Consider the following 19,228-nt stretch of genomic DNA (forward strand, 5'->3'; position numbering starts at 1 on the left):
CCTATGTAAAATTCTGTTTACTGCGGCGTTCTTAACAAAGTGAATAAACCCTGCAAATATCTGTGACCTGCATGCGCAGTGCTGCCATGGTGGAGCAAATAAGGCTGCACTTGGCATCTTGTCATCAGCCTTGTGACTCACTCTGAGGATGGCTGGATGATACACAGCTGAAATATCAGTGTAGGAGATTTTATTTGCATGTCTCCAGTCCTGAAATTTAATGGGCTATTTCATTACGCTGCAAGAAGTTGAAAATGCACATATAATTAAATATTTATGACAATTACAAGTAGTACAAATAGTTCAAAAGCCCAGATCACTTGAATACTGTTCACTGGATAATCGGTTTCAACACACTAAAGCTGCCATCATCGGATCTGAATGTAGCTTAACATTTATAAACCATTTGGATATACACAAAAAGAAAAAAAAACAACTGCTCTCATGGTCATTCTTTTCCATCAGATAAGCAGTGTGATGCCAACCGTTGTTAGTCGAGCAGCAGTCATGTACCAAATAGTTTTATCTTGTGACTTCGGTTTTACGTATCTGATGGAAAAGAATGACCACTAGAGCAGGTGATTTTTTTAATTTTTTTGCGATGATGATTTTATATCGGCTGGTCTGCCTCATGTACCGTTATTTCCAAATGGTTTATAAATGTTAAGCTACATTCAGATCCGATGATGGCAGCTTTAGTGTGTTGAAACCAATTATCCAGTAAACAGTATTTAAACAATCTTGGCTTTTGAATTATTTCTACAACTGAGTGATCACCCCACTATGCACTACATGTTGACTGCAAAATTACAAGTAGTATTTACTTAAGAAAAGTGCCTACTTTTTTAATTATACTGGGATTCTTTGCTTTGTATGCCTTAATTGTTCTCTCCTTAGCATCAACAGAAGCCTCAAGTTCCTGTACTTCTGCTCTTTTTGGGAATTCAATTTGTTCAGCACTTTTAACCTCATTTTGCATTGAAGTAATATGGTTCTCCAGGTCTGTTATTGATTCCTGAAATCATACATCATAGCACAGTTATCACACTTTTTTCAGTTGTAAGGTAATTAAAGAAATATTTTGTAGTATTTTAATCTACACACTGACCACATGTAACACAAAATGCTGCTACAACACACACACACACACACACACACACACACACACACACACACACACACACACACACACAAATATTTTTACAAGTTGTTACTTGGTCATGGATCCAAATGAATCACAACTGAAGCTTTAGTTCCTCCATCAACATTTAAAAACTTGGTTCTCTCAGATGAGGCTGAGTGGAAATGATTTAGTTAAATTTATTTGTGGCTGGTGCTGTGCAATGCACAACAAAAGTTATGCAGTTATTTTTATTTCTTTGAGTCAAAAATTACCGAATACACTTTCAGTTGTAACCAGAATGTATGTTACGAAAGTACAATGTAGGGACATGAGATACTCAAACAATGGAAACTTCAGGTAGGAATAACAACTATATTAGGAACAGGATAGATTATGTCTCACCTTAAAGATAACCTTTTAAGTTGTAGACAGGCACAACTAAAAGACTACATACACAGGGGGGCTTTGGCCAATAACTAGATTAGTAACAGTCCTTTCATTTTGCCTGTCTTTGACTCAATGGGTCATCTTTATGATGGATGGCAATCTATCCTATTCCTAATATTGTTGACATTATTGGACATGAGACGCTTGTAGTTAAGAAAATATTAGTTCACATCTAATTGTGCATCATGGAGTGCCACAGGGATCAGTGCTTGGGCCCTTGCTGTTCCTCATATATGTTAATGACCTGCCTTTATCCATCAATAAGCAGTGTAAATTTACAATGTTCGCTGATTATACGAGCATTGTGGTGGATAATGTGTCAACTACTGACTTAGAATCCGAGGTCAATGATATCCTTGAAGAAGTTCTGGGTTGGTTTAGTATTAACTCCCTTTCAATAAACCTGAAAAAAACAAATTTTATCCAGTTCCAGACAACCCACAAAAACCCAAAAGAAATACTTATCACACAGAATGATCAGATGATAAAGCAAGTGTACTTATCAAAATTCCTAGGCGTATACGTGGACAGTAAACTGAACTGGGAACGTCACGTTCTACGAACACTAAAACGGCTGATGTCGGCAACATTTGCTTTACGAATTTTGTCACGCTTCAATGACGTTACCATCTCAAAGTCAGCTTACTTTGGCTATTTTCATTCAGTCATGTGTTATGGCATCATCTTCTGGGGCAATACACCTGCCGCAAAGAAAATCCTCACAGCACAAAAAAGAGCAATAAGAATCATTTGTGGTGTACCCCCACGAACCTCATGTTGAAATCATTTTAAACGACTTGAAATACTGACAGCAACATCTCAGTACATATATTCACTGATGTGCTTCATAATAAATAACCCCACTCTGTATGAAACGAATTGCCTACATCATGAACATAACACCAGAAGAAAAGAGGATTTCCACTGTGAGTGAAAGAACTTTACACTTCTTCAGAAAGGGGTAAAGTATGCTGGAACGAAAATTATCAATTCCCTACCCAACAGCATCAAAAGTATAAGGAGTAGTACATCAGTATTTAAACGTAGCTTGAAAAATTATTTACTGAGACCTCACTTTATTCACTAGAGGAATTCTTTCAGAGAAATAAGTAAAACCCAGATTGGAAAGATGTTTTAAATTTTTTGACAATGTTTACTGTTAAACTAATGTAATATTGCCCTAAAGTAAAAATTCCTGTTTTTATCATTTCCATTTTTGGATCACTTTTAAACCCAAAGTGGGAAGTTTTGATTACTATTCAAGGTTAAAATAGATGCAATAATGCCCTAAATATGAAACTGCTATCTTCACATTTATGTTGACTAGTTTTTAAGCTAATAAGTATGACTTTTGTGCACTGTTATTAATACTATAACAATGTCTTTATTCTATGTATTTTATTATGTACATTGACACGTTCCACATCTGAGTGACTTGCTCACATGTACAGATCTATCGAACAAGTATACAAACAAACAAACAAACAAACAAGTATACAAACAAACAAACAAACAAACAAGTATACAAACAAACAAACAAACAAACAAACAAGTATACAAACAAACAAACAAACAAACAAACAAGTATACAAACAAACAAACAAACAAACAAACAAACAAGTATACAAACAAACAAACAAGTATACAAACAAACAAACAAACAAACAAACAAACAAACAAGTATACAAACAAACAAACAAACAAGTATACAAACAAACAAACAAGTATACAAACAAACAAACAAGTATACAAACAAACAAACAAGTATACAAACAAACAAACAAGTATACAAACAAACAAACAAACAAACAAGTATACAAACAAACAAACAAACAAGTATACAAACAAACATACAAACAATACATACAAACAATACATACATCTATCTATCTATAACTATTCTGCAAGTCACTACAAGGTACTCCATTTTATGAATGATATCACCATTTTAATAAATTAAATATATGAATTCTCTCCCATTTGCTAAAGATAGAAAAATGTGTTAGAAAAACACACATTTAAATTTTGCTTCCTTATTATTTACTTTTAGTTAAATTTTGTTTAGCACTGAGTATCTGAAGTGTTAGCAAAAAATAATGGTAGTTCAGTAATAGTTTCTGGATGTATTAGTAACACACTGATGACAATTTTTAAAAATCGAACCATAAATCTTGTACATCTCTGTACCTTATAAAAATGTATGTATGTGCATATGAATGTTCATCATGTCTCCTAAAATACTAAATCAAATTGAACCACATGTGGTATACGTATCACTTGCTATTTGGAAAGAAGCACAGTGGGAATAATAAGCACCTACCTCTCACTGGGGTGATGGTGGGGCTGAAAAAGAAGCATAATGCAATGTGTGGATATACCCAAGACTGCATTCATCCAGCATTTCAGAATAAGAGAAGCTGGTAGCTTGCAACAAACTTTAAACATAATTTTCAACCTCTATGAAACTTTTTCTGACTGACATGCCACAAAATGATGAAAGGAAAAAATTTTATCAGTTATTACATTTTTCGTGTTCAGGCAAGTAAAACTGCAGCACCAGGCATGACATTTTAACTTATTTCTCTTTACTGCTGACTGTATTCACAACTCATTTTTCAGATAGTATCCTCACATACTGCTGAATGTATTTACAAAATTTTATCATTGCATGACACATGGGTCAGGATACATGTTGTCAAACACTGAGATTAGTGAAAACTGCTGCATCAGACACAATATTTTAATTTACTATTTAGTATTTGACAGTGATTTTGATTCACTGCTAAGCCCAAGAATCAATATGGGGAAGAGGTTAGGGTTATTCAGGCTACATAATCCAGCTGCAGCTTGATCCCACATGAGGTGCCATCACAGCAATCTTGTCACATGGAACTGTCCACTGACATGTCACTTCCTGTAAATACAGTGGCCCAATGCTTGTCAGTCAGTGTCACTAGCAGACAAGTATTAGGCACACGCCATTCATCAGTGGAGCTTTGACCTTACCTGTAGTGCATTTTTGATTTGGGTTGCTCCCTTGACTGTTGGTATGTATTTAAGATGACTTTTCTACACTCTGAACTTGTTTTGGTTTCCTGTTCACTTTGTGAATGCCACCATCATTGGCCTCAGGAATCCCTTGTTTGCTCCACAGGTCTCTGTATTACTGCCAGTGCAAGTGATCATAAATTGTGTTCTACCTTTACAGAGTAGGGTAGGAAAGTGGGTATGAGAACTTTCTCGCGGTGCAACTATTTCAGTGCAGTGTGGATCCTGAGTTTATAAAATTGTTGCAGAAGCTGTTTCAGCTGCAGCAGTAACAACTGCAGCAACAGCATGGAAAATAGTGGAAACAACTGCAGCAACAGCACGGAAAATAGTGGAAACAACTGCAGCAACAGCATGGAAAATAGTGGAAACTCCAGCAGCAAGACAATTCCAGTAACTGACCCAGACCATCAGAATGCAGTTTTACTGTCTTCTAATAATAAACCGCACAAAGTGGTTCAAAAACTATGCCCACTCTTGGAGCCCAGTAGTTTGAGCTTTTCTGATGTTTGTGGTTTGCTGACTGACTACAATGGTCATGAAACCATCATAGTTGCAACTAGACTCAAATATTTGAACAGTATGTTAAGCTGTGTAAGTAAACATACATGGTATAGGCTGCTGACTTGCAAGACTTAGCACACAAGTGGGATGTTTCTTGTAAACAGTGTGGCTCTCTGTGATGATGTTATACATCTTTCTCCTGATAAGTTAGTGCAAAGGCCTTAAAGCCTATTGTTCCAAAACTGAACAATGAGTTTAAACATACCAAAGATCATGAAGTAAATGTGTCAGGGCAAGCTATGTTTCACAATTCTGCTAGTGTCAATGTCGTTGGTAATATTAGGCATTGTAGTGCTCTATGACCAACTGATGAATTTTAGTCAATGTCATTATACAATTTACTGAGCACATTTTCATCTGGCCCATGGGAGTCAGTAGTTAGTGCCCTCATCATAAATGCTGAAACAGAAGTTCCTTGTTCCCTGTTGGTGTATCCGAAAGCAAGTGGTGGTTCACACAACAGTTTCTCACCTCCATTTTTACAAAGGGCCACAGAGAAGTTCATGCCATCAAATCTTGTTGAAACTGTGGCTCATGGCATCAATGGCATCACTGCCATTTCCATTATGTCAATTGTTGCAGACAGGATGCTGAGGTGCTTGTTGCAACTGGACATTAATGGAGAGATAGTGGATCTCCAGTTGGACACAGGTGTAGTTGTGTCTCTAATTAATGAGGACACATTCCAGTTCATTGACTTCCCACATCTGATTCACCTCAGTGCAGAGTGGTGATGTGTAATGGCCGTCACTCCAACTTTGGGGCCAGATCATAGCTGAAGCTAAGTATTAAAATGTAGCTTGGAAACTAACCAAGCTAGTAGTCAACTCTTGGACAACAACTAAAATAACTGGCCTGCACATATTCATGCCCTTTGGTTTTCAAATTCAGGACCAGGTAAATCTAGTTTCAACTGCAGTACCATTCACAGAACTTGATACATTATATGTGGAATACAAATAACTGTTTGAACTACATTATTTTGTGCAACAGGATAACATGCCCATGTAGGCATAAAGCAATTGACAGTGCCTAAGTTTGTAGAATTCTTTCTATTACTTTCGCCATGAACAAGCAAGTTAAATCTGAATTAGCTAGGTTGTAGAGTATGAGAGTGATATCTCCAGTATTGTTCAGCCAGTGGGAAATGCCCATGGTCTTAGTTTAGAAACTAAATAGACCACTTCAAATTTGTGACCATTGTAAGCCTACTGTTTATGTTCAAGGAAATTTCAATCTGTATCCAAATCTAGGCCTGAGAAATTGTTAGAAAAATTTGCTGGGGGCCATTATTTTTCAAAGACAGACCTTGCTAATGTCTACTTCATGATATCTGTAGATGATTAGAAGAAAGAGTGTTTAGTGATTAATACAGCTTATGGTACATATTGTTATAAAAGGTTGCCAGTTGGAGTTGTAACCACTCCTGTGATGTTTCAGAGATATCTTGAGTGATTCATGCATGGTATCCCCAACTGAGTTAACACTTTAGGTTACTTGCTAATTAATGGAGACACATGGGAGCAGCACCTGCACAGCCTAGGAGTTTGAATGACTCCAAGACCATGGTCTGAGCTGGATTTCATGGACCTAGGGCTTACATTAAGTAAAAGAGGACTCATGTCCACACAGGATCATGTGGATACATCACTATCTTACCAGTTCCAAAGGACCTCACAAGAACTACAATTGTTCTTTGACAAAGTAAATTATTATGCAAAGTTTACTTCCAATATAGCCCAGATTTGCCACCTGCTTCATCATTTGTCAAAAGATCATGTGGTCAGAGGCATGCCAGAAAACTTTCATGTAACATGAAAAGTACCTTGGCCCAGCCCCTTGTTTAACAATGTTCTATCCTGCCAAATGTTTAACACTTTCCACTAATATGTTAGATTGTGTTACTGTAGGAGTGCTGTCACATAAATATGCTGATGGCATGGAACAGGGCATTGTGTTTACATTTAAAATTCTAAATGCAGCACAGATGAATTAGTTGCAAACTGTAAAAGAAGTGTTGGTTATCATATACAGCATCAGAAAGTTTCAAATATATCTTCACAGTACCAAGTTTCACCTCATCATCGTTCACAAGCCCCAAATTTTACAGTTTGGCCACTCTTGCCTTCCTTAATTACAGTGTTTACAATGGCATGCATTGTTCCTGAGCAATTATACCTATGCATTCATTGTCACTCCACCATGCAGCACAATGCTGAAGCACTTTCTCAATTGCTGCGTGACTCAGAGACAGAGTTTAAAAAGCATGAAGTGCTTTGTTTTGTCTTGGGTGCCAACCAGTGACACAGCCTCATCAATTCTCAATTAATTACAGCATGTGAACAACCTGTTATCAACTACTGCACAGGATACTGTGTATCATGAGGTTGGTTAGACCACCTATCTAAGGCCACCAACCTGGCATGTTGCACTTATTTTTTTATTACAACACGGTCTTAATGTCACTGACAGTGTCACTTTGTTGGCTATGGATGCTTCTGAATGTCAGATGGCAGTTCCTCTCATGCTCTGCTCCTCCAATCTCTACATTGATGAATGTGTATAATGAAGGCAGTAGTATAGTGTAATGTGTCCTGGCCTAGTATTCACGCCATCATAAAACACACCATCTGGAACTAATTGAGCTGCAGCCACACTCAATCAGCTCCACCCTCGGCTGCATCCTGACTGCCCCAACAAAGAATGCATATTGATTTTGCTTTATGTTTATGAGGAGAATATGGTTGGGACTTGTCGTTGTCCTCTCTGACTCTACCAATGTGGCATGAATGTTTACCACCACCACCACCACCACCACCACCACCACCACCACCACCACAGCAGTTACCACCTGTGCCCTATTCATCATATTTGCAGTAGATGGTGCACCTTCCACTCTGGTTTCTCACAATGGACCTCAGTGTACTGCATTTGCATTTTAAGATTTTTATCAAAGCAATGGCATTGAGCGTCTGATAAACATTCCTTTCCACCCCAATTCCAATTTGGAAGCTGAGCAAATGGTCAGGACCTTCAAAATACCTATGTGCAACTCTGGGGGCACATGCACCAGCTTCCTCATCAGCTACTGGTCCACTGCTGTTAATGGATGTATCCTGACCAAAATTTTGAATTGGTGCACCCTCTTTGACCTGCTGCACCTGGCTCAGTTGGCTCTCCAGCAGTGCACTCAGCCACCTTACTGCACAAGCTCCCAAGTCTGGGCCGTACTTTCAGACAGAACCTGGGTTATCTCAAGGCACTGTCACTGGTGAAAAGGGGTGGCAAATGTTTGGGGTTGCAATGAGCTAGAAGCATCCAGTCAGGCATCAAAACCAACTCTCATCATATTGAGTCACCCACTTTCCCCTCAGCTGGCAAATGGGTGACATCTACGTAACTGGACATGGGACATACCTGTCCAACAGCCTGCCTGCTTCTGCTAAAACCTATGACCTCATGTTTGGCGTTGATAGGATGTCAAGAAGGATCAGTAATAATAGCCAACTGAGATGGAACCACTTCCACCACCTAGGCCACTTTCTGCTGCCACAAACACCAGTGACCCCCTCACCACATAATCAACAGAGGTGGAAAGTCTTCAGACTCAGGTGTCAATGGAGGCCAAATTATTGTTCCCATCTTCTACATGGCTGGCACCCACTCCCCTGCAGACAGGACCAATCTGTGCCCAGACTGGTTGGTGGTATCACTGCCTGCACAGGCATTGGACCTGGCCAGTCTTGTTGATGGCCTTTGATGGGAACCTTTATCAGAGCTCTCACCTTCCTCTACAAAGTTAGCACACGTCAGGCCATTTCCAGCCCAATGTGATGATTATAGGGGGGTTAGTATATGGAGAATAAGTTGGAGATGCTTAGGCTGCATACTCCAGTGGCATATCTCTCCCACGTGAGGCGCCACAACAACAAGCATGCCATGTGGAGCCATCCACTGATGCAAGACTGCCTGTAAATACCATTTCCCAAAACTTGCCATTCAGTCTTGGTACTTAACTGAAGCATTATATACATGCCATTGATCAGCAGAGCTTTGACCTTGCCTCAAATTACATTTTTGGTTTGGACTGTTTCCTGGACTACACATATACAGTTAAGATAACTTTGCTATGCTCTGGATTTGTTTTCTGTTAGCTGTTCACTTCATGAACTACACCATTTTTGACTTCAGGAACCATTTATTTCTTCCACCAATCTCTGTGTTACCACCAATTTGAGTTATCAATCATAAACTGTTTTCTACCTACCCAAAATAGAATGGAAAATATTACTTCCTTACTAATTAACTATTCACGAAATATTTCACAGGCAGTATCTACATATACCACTGAAAGGATCTTCAAACATATACCACCGTATGCTTCATCATTTAGAAAATATGATAACATAAACACTGAGTTACATGAAAAACTAACTCTTCTTAAAATGGAGTCCAAATTACTCAGACTGTAGTTATCCAGTATTTGATAATAAAAGCACATAGTGACTTCCTGCAACCTTTCAACATAATTTCAAACCATTTCTAAACTATATCTTGTGTACATATCCAATTACAAATATTTAACACATTATGATATGTGTAATCAGAAGTTGAAAGCTGCTTTATGCAGGGTAGCTCAATTGCTTACAGATCTGGGAGTTAACTGGTTACTTCCTATCTGTAAAGAAGCACTGTTGGGTTAAGAGGTAGCCACATTTCATAGGGATACAAATGAAATTTCAACCAAATTTGTTGGGTATATGAATTCTTGTTTACTCAAAAATACTGTTTGAGTAAGATCTTCTACTACCACGAGGGGTGGGTGTGTGGATGAGAAGAGGTAACAAATGTTCAAAAGTGGCCAGTGGGAGAAGGGGGGAGGCAGGATGGCGGAGGGAGGGAGGAGGGCAGAGGGAAGAGGGAAGAGGGAGGAGGGAGGCAGGAGGGAGGGCACAGGGAAGAGGGAAGAGGGAGGAGGGAGGCAGGAGGGAGGGCACAGGGAGGAGGGAGGCAGGAGGGAGGGCACAGGGAGGAGGGAGGCAGGAGGGAGGGCACAGGGAGGAGGGAGGCAGGAGGGAGGGCACAGGGAGGAGCGAGGCAGGAGGGAGGGCACAGGGAAGAGGGAGGAACGAGGCAGGAGGGAGGGCAGAGGGGAAATGGAGGCAGGAGGGAGAGGGGGCAGAGGAGAAGGTGGGAGAGGGGGCAGAGGAGAAGGTGGGAGAGGGGGCAGAGGAGAAGGTGGGAAAGCAGAGGAGGGAGAGGAGGGGGAGCAGAGGAGGGGGGGAGGGGGGAGCAGAGGAGGGAGGGGAGGAGGGGGGAGCAGAGGAGGGAGAGAGGAGGGGGGAGCAGAGGAGGGAGAGAGGAGGGGGGAGCAGAGGAGGGAGAGAGGAGGAGGGAGAGAGGAGGGGGGAGCAGAGGAGGGGGGAGGGAGAGGAGGACAGAGTGAGAGGGGGGAGGGAGAGGAGGACAGAGTGAGAGGGGGGGAGGGAGAGGAGGACAGAGTGAGAGGGGGGGGAGGATGAGGAGGACAGAGTGAGAAGGGGGGGGGAGGATGAGGAGGACAGAGTGAGAAGGGGGGGGAGGATGAGGAGGACAGAGTGAGAAGGGGGGGGGGAGGATGAGGAGGACAGAGTGAGAAGGGGGGGGGGAGGATGAGGAGGACAGAGTGAGAAGGGGGGGGAGGATGAGGAGGACAGAGTGAGAAGGGGGGGAGGATGAGGAGGACAGAGTGAGAAGGGGGGGGAGGATGAGGAGGACAGAGTGAGAAGGGGGGGAGGATGAGGAGGACAGAGTGAGAAGGGGGGGAGGATGAGGAGGACAGAGTGAGAAGGGGGGGGGAGGATGAGGAGGACAGAGTGAGAAGGGGGGGGAGGATGAGGAGGACAGAGTGAGAAGGGGGGGGGAGGATGAGGAGGACAGAGTGAGAAGGGGGGGAGGATGAGGAGGACAGAGTGAGGAGGAGGAGAAGGAGGAGGACAGAGTGAGGAGGAGGAGGAGGAGGAGGAGGAGGACAGAGTGAGGAGGAGGAGGAGGAGGAGGACAGAGTGAGGAGGAGGAGGAGGAGGAGGAGGAGGAGGACAGAGTGAGGAGGAGGAGGAGGAGGAGGAGGAGGACAGAGTGAGGAGGAGGAGGAGGAGGAGGAGGAGGACAGAGTGAGGAGGAGGAGGAGGAGGAGGAGGAGGACAGAGTGAGGAGGAGGAGGACAGAGTGAGGAGGAGGAGGAGGAGGAGGAGGAGGACAGAGTGAGGAGGAGGAGGAGGAGGAGGAGGAGGACAGAGTGAGGAGGAGGAGGAGGAGGAGGAGGAGGACAGAGTGAGGAGGAGGACAGAGTGAGGAGGAGGAGGAGGACAGAGTGAGGAGGAGGAGGAGGAGGAGGACAGAGTGAGGAGGAGGAGGACAGAGTGAGGAGGAGGAGGACAGAGTGAGGAGGAGGAGGACAGAGTGAGGAGGAGGAGGAGGAGGAGGACAGAGTGAGGAGGAGGAGGAGGAGGTGGACAGAGTGAGGAGGAGGAGGAGGAGGTGGACAGAGTGAGGAGGAGGGGGCAGTAGGAGGACGACGAGACGGACAGAGGGAGGAGGGGGCAGTAGGTGGACGAGGATACGGACAGAGGGAGGAAGGAGCAGTAGGTGGACGAGGCGACGGACAGCGGGAGTAGGTGGCAGTAGGAGGACGACGAGACGGACAGCGGGAGTAGGTGGCTGTAGGAGGACGAGGAGACGGGCAGCGGGAGGAGGTGGCAGTAGGAGGACGAGGAGACGGGCAGCGGGAGGAGGGGGCAGTAGGAGGACGAGGAGACGGGCAGCGGGAGGAGGGGGCAGTAGGAGGACGAGGAGACGGGCAGCGGGAGGAGGGGGCAGTAGGAGGACGAGGAGACGGGCAGCGGGAGGAGGGGGCAGTAGGAGGACGAGGAGACGGCAGCGGGAGGAGGGGGCAGTAGGAGGACGAGGAGACGGGCAGCGGGAGGAGGGGGCAGTAGGAGGACGAGGAGACGGGCAGCGGGAGGAGGGGGCAGTAGGAGGACGAGGAGACGGGCAGCGGGAGGAGGGGGCAGTAGGAGGACGAGGAGACGGGCAGCGGGAGGAGGGGGCAGTAGGAGGACGATGAGACGGGCAGCGGGAGGAGGGGGCAGTAGGAGGACGAGGAGACGGGCAGCGGGAGGAGGGGGCAGTAGGAGGACGAGGAGACGGGCAGCGGGAGGAGGGGGCAGTAGGAGGACGAGGAGACGGGCAGCGGGAGGAGGGGGCAGTAGGACGACGAGGAGACGGGCAGCGGGAGGAGGGGGCAGTAGGACGACGAGCAGACGGACAGAGGGAGGAGGGGGCAGTAGGACGACGAGCAGACGGACAGAGGGAGGAGGGGGCAGTAGGACGACGAGCAGACGGACAGAGGGAGGAGGGGGCAGTAGGACGACGAGCAGACGGACAGAGGGAGGAGGGGACAGTAGGACGACGAGCAGACGGACAGAGGGAAGAGGGGGCAGTAGGACGACGAGCAGACGGACAGAGGGAAGAGGGGGCAGTAGGACGACGAGTAGACGGACAGAGGGAGGAGGGGGCAGTAGGACGACGAGTAGACGGACTGAGGGAGGAGGGGGCAGTAGGAGGACGAGTAGACGGACAGAGGGAGGAGGGGGCAGTAGGAGGACGAGTAGACGGACAGAGGGAGAAGGGGGCAGTAGTAGGACGAGTAGACGGACAGAGGGAGGAGGGGGCAGTAGGAGGACGAGTAGACGGACAGAGGGAGGAGGGGGCAGTAGGAGGACGAGTAGACGGACAGAGGGAGGAGGGGGCAGTAGGAGGACGAGTAGACGGACAGAGGGAGGAGGGGGCAGTAGGAGGACGAGTATAGGCGGACAGAGGGAGGAGGGGGCAGTAGGAGGACGAGTATAGGCGGACAGAGGGAGGAGGGCTCAGTAGGATGACGAGTATAGACGGACAGAGGGAGGAGGGCTCAGTAGGACGACGAGTAGACGGACAGAGTGAGGAGGGCTCAGTAGGACGACGAGTAGACGGACAGAGGGAGAAGGGGGCAGTAGGAGGACGAGTAGACGGACAGAGGGAGAAGGGGGCAGTAGGAGGACGAGTAGACGGACAGAGGGAGAAGGGGGCAGTAGGAGGACGAGTAGACGGACAGAGGGAGGAGGGGGCAGTAGGAGGACGAGTAGACGGACAGAGGGAGGAGGGGGCAGTAGGAGGACGAGTAGACGGACAGAGGTAGGAGGGGGCAGTAGGAGGAGGACCAGATGGACAGAGGGAGGAGGGGGCAGTAGGAGGACGACCAGACGGACAGAGGGAGGAGGGGGCAGTAGGAGGACGACCAGACGGACAGAGGGAGGAGGGGGCAGTAGGAGGACGACCAGACGGACAGAGGAAGGAGGGGGCAGTAGGAGGACAACCAGACGGACAGAGGGAGGAGGGGGCAGTAGGAGGACGACGAGACGGACAGAGGGAAGAGGGGGCAGTAGGAGGACGACGAGACGGACAGAGGGAAGAGGGGGCAGTAGGAGGACGACGAGACGGACAGAGGGAAGAGGGGGCAGTAGGAGGACGACGAGACGGACAGAGGGAGGAGGGTGCTGGAGGAGGAGGTTGACAGAGGGAGGAGGGTGCTGGAGGAGGAGGTTGACAGAGGGAGGAGGGTGCTGGAGGAGGAGGTTGACACATGGAGGAGGGAGCTGGAGGAGGAGGTTGACACAGAGAGGAGGGGGCTGGAGGAGGAGTTTACACACTTTATCACTTGATTTCAGTGTTTGGAGCATGTCACTTGCCTTCTTGATTATCAGATTATCTTTCTCCATATCTTTCATCTTCTGTAAGAATTTAAGCAGTGAGTCTGGTTGTTCCATGAATATATCTGTGTCAGTTTTACTGTAGAGAAACACAGTCATAATATCCAGTTGTGTGACATGCAAGTCCAATTTAACTGATAAAGCCATGAGTAGTCTTGCAATTGGAGAGAATTTTCTACTCAACTTCAGACCATCGGTTGAATCCCTGTGCAACACTTCTTGCCTATCTTCTTAACAAGGTCCCATAATTTTTGTATTTCTTCTTCAAAACAGCCCCACAGTCAGTTACCCTTTCATTTGTTGGCCTGTCTACAATGTCACAGATATAATTTTTCACCAGTGATCAGATTTCCTCGCATATAGCCTCAAACCACTCTTGATGAGCTGCATCCCTTAATGCATCATTGACACTTACCGATGTTACCTTTGCACTGAAGTTATTACCATGAATTGAAAGATCTGATTTATATGCACCTGGTGCAAACAGTTCAGCAGATGCGACACTTGGAGAGCTATTGTCCTCATTACATGATAAGACATGATTGGAACTGAACTCATGGTCTGTAGTGACTGAAGCCCATCTTCTTCTAAGTCATAGAATGATTCATGATCTGATGATGGCTCTGATTCATTGTTTGTATAACCATTGAAATCTCCTCCAATGAAATTCATGCCCACATAAGTTCTTTTGGGTTAAAAATGTCATGATAATGGAACTTCATGTCTCTTGACATGTGAATCCTGTGATCACTCAGTATCCACACAAAACAGACTTTCAAGCAGTCATAATAGCCTACAAAAATCCCTTTTTTACCTTTAGGATCAAACTTTCCTTTGTTTTGAGATTTATCCAGGATGACAACCTTTTGACCATAAGAACAAGTATGAGATAGGTCAGGTTTTCTCTTCAGCCACTTTTCATGAGGGGTTCCATCATGCAGTCCTTCACCTAAGGAACAATTCTGGATGTAGTTTGCTGTGTTGATGGCTTTGGCACAAGGTAATTGTAGTAGTCCTGACTCATGCAGTATGCATTGAACCACTTCAACCAACTAACAGTTTTTTTCTTTTGGTGAAACCCTTCTGTTGTGATGTGTGTGGAACTGTTAGTGCTGCTGTATTCCTGCTATTCTGAGAATTGAGTCTATTCTCTCACTGTAGTACTCCTTACCGTTTTCTGACTGAAAGGATTTAATTTTATGGCCAGTCTTATTAACTCCTGAAGTTCATTTGTGTTCCTTTCTCATTTAATGAAGGGAGTAGACATCATTTTTCCTTTATGACACACAGTGCTTCTAGTGAGATTGACATCACTGAATTACAAACCTACCACATACAAGTTTTGAGCTATTTTTAAAATCATATCTCATGAGTTCAAGAGGCCTAACTGAGCATGTCAGATTTGTGTATCATTTTTCATAACTTTAGGCTCAGTAATGATCTTCCTAGTAAATAAAAAAAAGTTACCAACTCTGTTTGCAGTAACTTTGACTTTGCTATTATCATCTCATATAACTGCATGAGTTTTCTCCAATGACACTTTCTGGTGGTTGTCCACAGCTTCTGCTACTGAAATGAGACTGGTAACAAGTTTTGGCACATATAAAGTGTTTTGCACTGTCCAGAGTTGACACCACTTGCTGTGGTTGTAATGTGTACACCACCTGTAGCTGTTAATTGTACAGCATTGTTTCTGCAAGCATTAAATTCTCTTGCATTTCTGTCACATTTGTGCACACTTTTGGACTGTTGCATGTGTGTGATGTGTGACCACTGTGTATGCACAGTGGAGTCTCAACACTTTGGAGCATGTTCGTTTACAGCAAAATAGCAATGAGTTTTGTTGACATTTCTCACAACTTGCTTACTTAGTTTCTTCTTGGAAAAGTGCTCATTTTGTTTGTTTCCCTTCTTGTTGGAATTGTTCTAACTGGTTCTGGACATACTGGATAGTGGCATTAGGATGGGAACTGATGCCTGCTCTGGTCCCACATGTTCTATTATGGATAGATCTGTGGATCTTGCTGGCCATGAGAGTAAAACTACTATGGCTCAAATTAAATGATGGATTTTGATTTATTCACTGTAGACTTCTTACTATAGTGTCTCAAGACAAATAATGCTGATTTTTCCTGGTTTTGTTTTTGTTTTGATTTGTCAATGTCACTCAAAGCATGGCAGAGGGTGCCCTGTACCACTACTAGTCATTTCCTTCCCTGTTCCACTCACAAACAGAATGAGGGAAAAACAACTGTCTATTGCCTCCGTATGAGCCCTAACTTTTACTATCTTATATTTGTCATCCTTATGCATAATGTATGTTGAAAAATTTCTGAAAAATTTGGACTCCTTGTTGTGCTATCTGTCAGACAGGGAAAAGCAAATTATTATTTGTGGGGACTTCAATGTAGATTCTCTGATAGAGGGTAATAGGAAAAATGACCTTGAAGTATAACTCGGTTCTTTCAATTTGACACCTGTTATTGATTTTCCTACTCGGGTGGTAAAGGATAGCAGCTCACTGATAGATAACTTCTTTATAGACCAAGATAAGTTTAACCAGAAAAATGCTCAGCCTGTTGAGAATGGTCTTTCTGATCATGGTGCACAGCTAGTTACAATATATGACATAGCTCCATTCAGCAATACTAAACAGTCCTCCAAAGTAGTACGTTCAGTCAACGATTTAACAATTGCAAATTTCAGGGAAAGCCTACAGCAGTTAGACTGGGATGAGGTGTACCGTGAACCTGATGCCAATTTAAAATATAATTTATTTCATGACATTTTTGTAAATGCATTTGAAAACTGCTTCCCCAAGAAAATAGTTAAATATACTCGTAAGAAACCTTGTAACAAACCATGGCTTACTAAGGGTATAAAAATATCTTGCAACCGGAAAAGGGAAATGTATCTGACAGCAAGGCAGAGTAGTGACCCAGAAACTATCAAACATTATAAAAACTACTGTGTTATATTAAGAAAAGTTGTTAAAACATTCAGAAGTATGTATATCATGACTGAAATCAGCAACTCTGATAATAAAATTAAAACAATTTGGAATATTGTTAAAAGAGAAACAGGTCAACCAAGAGCACAGGAAGACAGTATTACCATCAAATTGAATGAAAACTTTACGAACAAAAAGTCAGAAGTTGAAAATATTTTTAATAATCATTTTCTAAATGTGTTCATTAGAAGATGCTAGGCTGTTAATGGAATTTGCAATTTGATACAATTGAAATCTCACCCACTTCTCCTTCTGAAATTAGGAAAATAATAAACTTGCTTAAAAGCAAAAACTCACATGGAATTGCTGGCATTTCCAGCAAAATACTAAAAGCTTGTTCTCAACAGATAAGTAAGATTCTCAGCCACCTGTGTAATAGCTCTCTGGAACAGGGCATTTTCCCTGATAGACTGAAATATGATATTGTTATACCTTTGCATAAAATGGGGGCTAGATCTGACATCAACAATTACCGTCCAATCTCCCTTATAACAGCTTTATCCAGAATTTTTGAGAAAGTAATGTATTCAAGAGTAGCTTCACATATCTGTACAAATGAAGTACTAACAAAATGTCAGTTTGGTTTCCAGAAAGGTTTTTCAACAGAAAATGCCATATATGCTTTCACCAATCAAATTTTGAATGATCTGAATAACCAAACACCACCCATTGGGATTTTTTGTGATCTCTCAAAGGCTTTTGATTGTGTAAATCATGAAATTCTGCTAGACAAGCTCAAATATTGTGGCATAAATGGGACAGTGCACAAATGGTTCAATTCGTACCTAACTGGACGAGTGCAGAAAGTTGAAATAAGCAATTCTCATAATATGCAAAGATCAGCACATTCCTCAAACTGGGGAACTATCAAGAATGGGGTTCCTCATGGGTCAGTCTTGGGTCCTTTGTTGTTCTTAATATATATTAATGACTTGCCATTCTATATTCATGAAGAGGCAAAGTTAGTTCTCTTTGTTGATGATACAAGTATAGTAATCACACTAACCTAACCTAACCTAACCTAAAAAAATGTGTCCTTCTGACTCCAGTAATCACAGGTATTTTGCCTTGTGTGCATGTGGCCCCCCTTACATTTTCTGCAAGATCAACTAATCTATCCTTCTTCCTCCCATTCAGGTGCAGGTAATGACTAGTGTAGCCGGCCGAAGTGGCCATGCAGGTCTAGGCGCTGCAGTCTGGAACCGCGAGACCATTACGGTCGCAGGTTCGAATCCCGCCTCGGGCATGGATGTGTGTGATGTCCTTAGGTTTGTTAGGTTTAAGTAGTTCTAAGTTCTAGGGACTAATGACCTCAGAAGTTGAGTCTCATAGTGCTCAGAGCCATTTGAACCATTTTTTTGACTAGTGTAACCCCACCTCCCAATTGCATCAGCAGGCACAGCACAGATATGAGATTTAGTTTCTGCCAACAGTAAGCTGCCACTGTGAGACTTGGGCTCCATCACTGACGAGCCATCTTCTGGTAATGATTCCACATCTGTAGATTCTATGCCTCCTACCTGTTGAGTCACCGGGACTTCTACCTCTGAGTGCAGCAGTTCATGTCTGGGGTGGTGCGACCACCGTGCTGCCTGTGCTTCTGCAGGCAGACTGGCACTGTACATCACCACTCAACAGAGGCTGGCACCACCACTGTTGGGGGTCTGTCTTCCACTACAAGAACCATGACAGCCTACCACATCTCCAGATGCAGCCTGCAGTGAATTGCAGAGTAGTGCCAGATCAGTGCATGTGCTGCCACAGGCGTTTTGCATCAGCAATCCTTGTCCACCACTGATGGTAGGTCTACCATTGGTCACTTGCTACCTCAGTGACAGCTGGCCTCACTGTCATCAGCGTAGTACAGAATGGCATTATAAGGACTGTGACTTGTTTGCTAATAAAATGTATTATTGTTAATGCTATTTTCATGAGCCAACCCTGTTCAACATCCTGATGTTGTACCAACACCTCATCTTACCCTGTTCCTGTAGAGGTGAACCATCACTAGCATCTGCATTTTGGTGACAGGTACTGGATCAGAACTGGTGACAATTGTCAGCTACAAGGAGGAAGCAGTTTCCTACATCTCTAGAGTTTGATCAGCCACAGGATCAATGTTTGCAGCTAGACTAGAAACAGTGTCTCCAGTTAAAGCTCACAGTGCCAGTATGTAGTGAGGTGAGTGCAATGCCTTTTTGTGTGTGGGGTTCATTTTCCTCAATTGAAAGGGATATGGCAAGTCAA

At 43.9% G+C, this 19,228-nt stretch overlaps 1 protein-coding gene across 1 annotated transcript in view; it reads right to left on the reverse strand.

Annotated features, from left to right (window-relative positions):
• Positions 1–820: 820 nt before the first annotated feature.
• Positions 821–19,228, reverse strand: part of LOC124555854 (flocculation protein FLO11-like) — a 37,877-nt gene continuing 19,469 nt past the window's right edge. The window contains exons 3-5 of the mRNA XM_047129919.1: positions 13,194–13,890; positions 11,679–13,091; positions 821–1,015 (exon numbers count right to left, since the gene is read on the reverse strand). Coding sequence (XP_046985875.1) covers positions 821–1,015; positions 11,679–13,091; positions 13,194–13,890 — 2,305 coding nt within the window. The remainder of the gene's footprint in view (positions 1,016–11,678; positions 13,092–13,193; positions 13,891–19,228) is intronic.

This window comes from Schistocerca americana, chromosome X (assembly GCF_021461395.2).
Source record: "Schistocerca americana isolate TAMUIC-IGC-003095 chromosome X, iqSchAmer2.1, whole genome shotgun sequence".
Classification (NCBI taxonomy): Eukaryota; Metazoa; Arthropoda; class Insecta; order Orthoptera; family Acrididae; genus Schistocerca; species Schistocerca americana.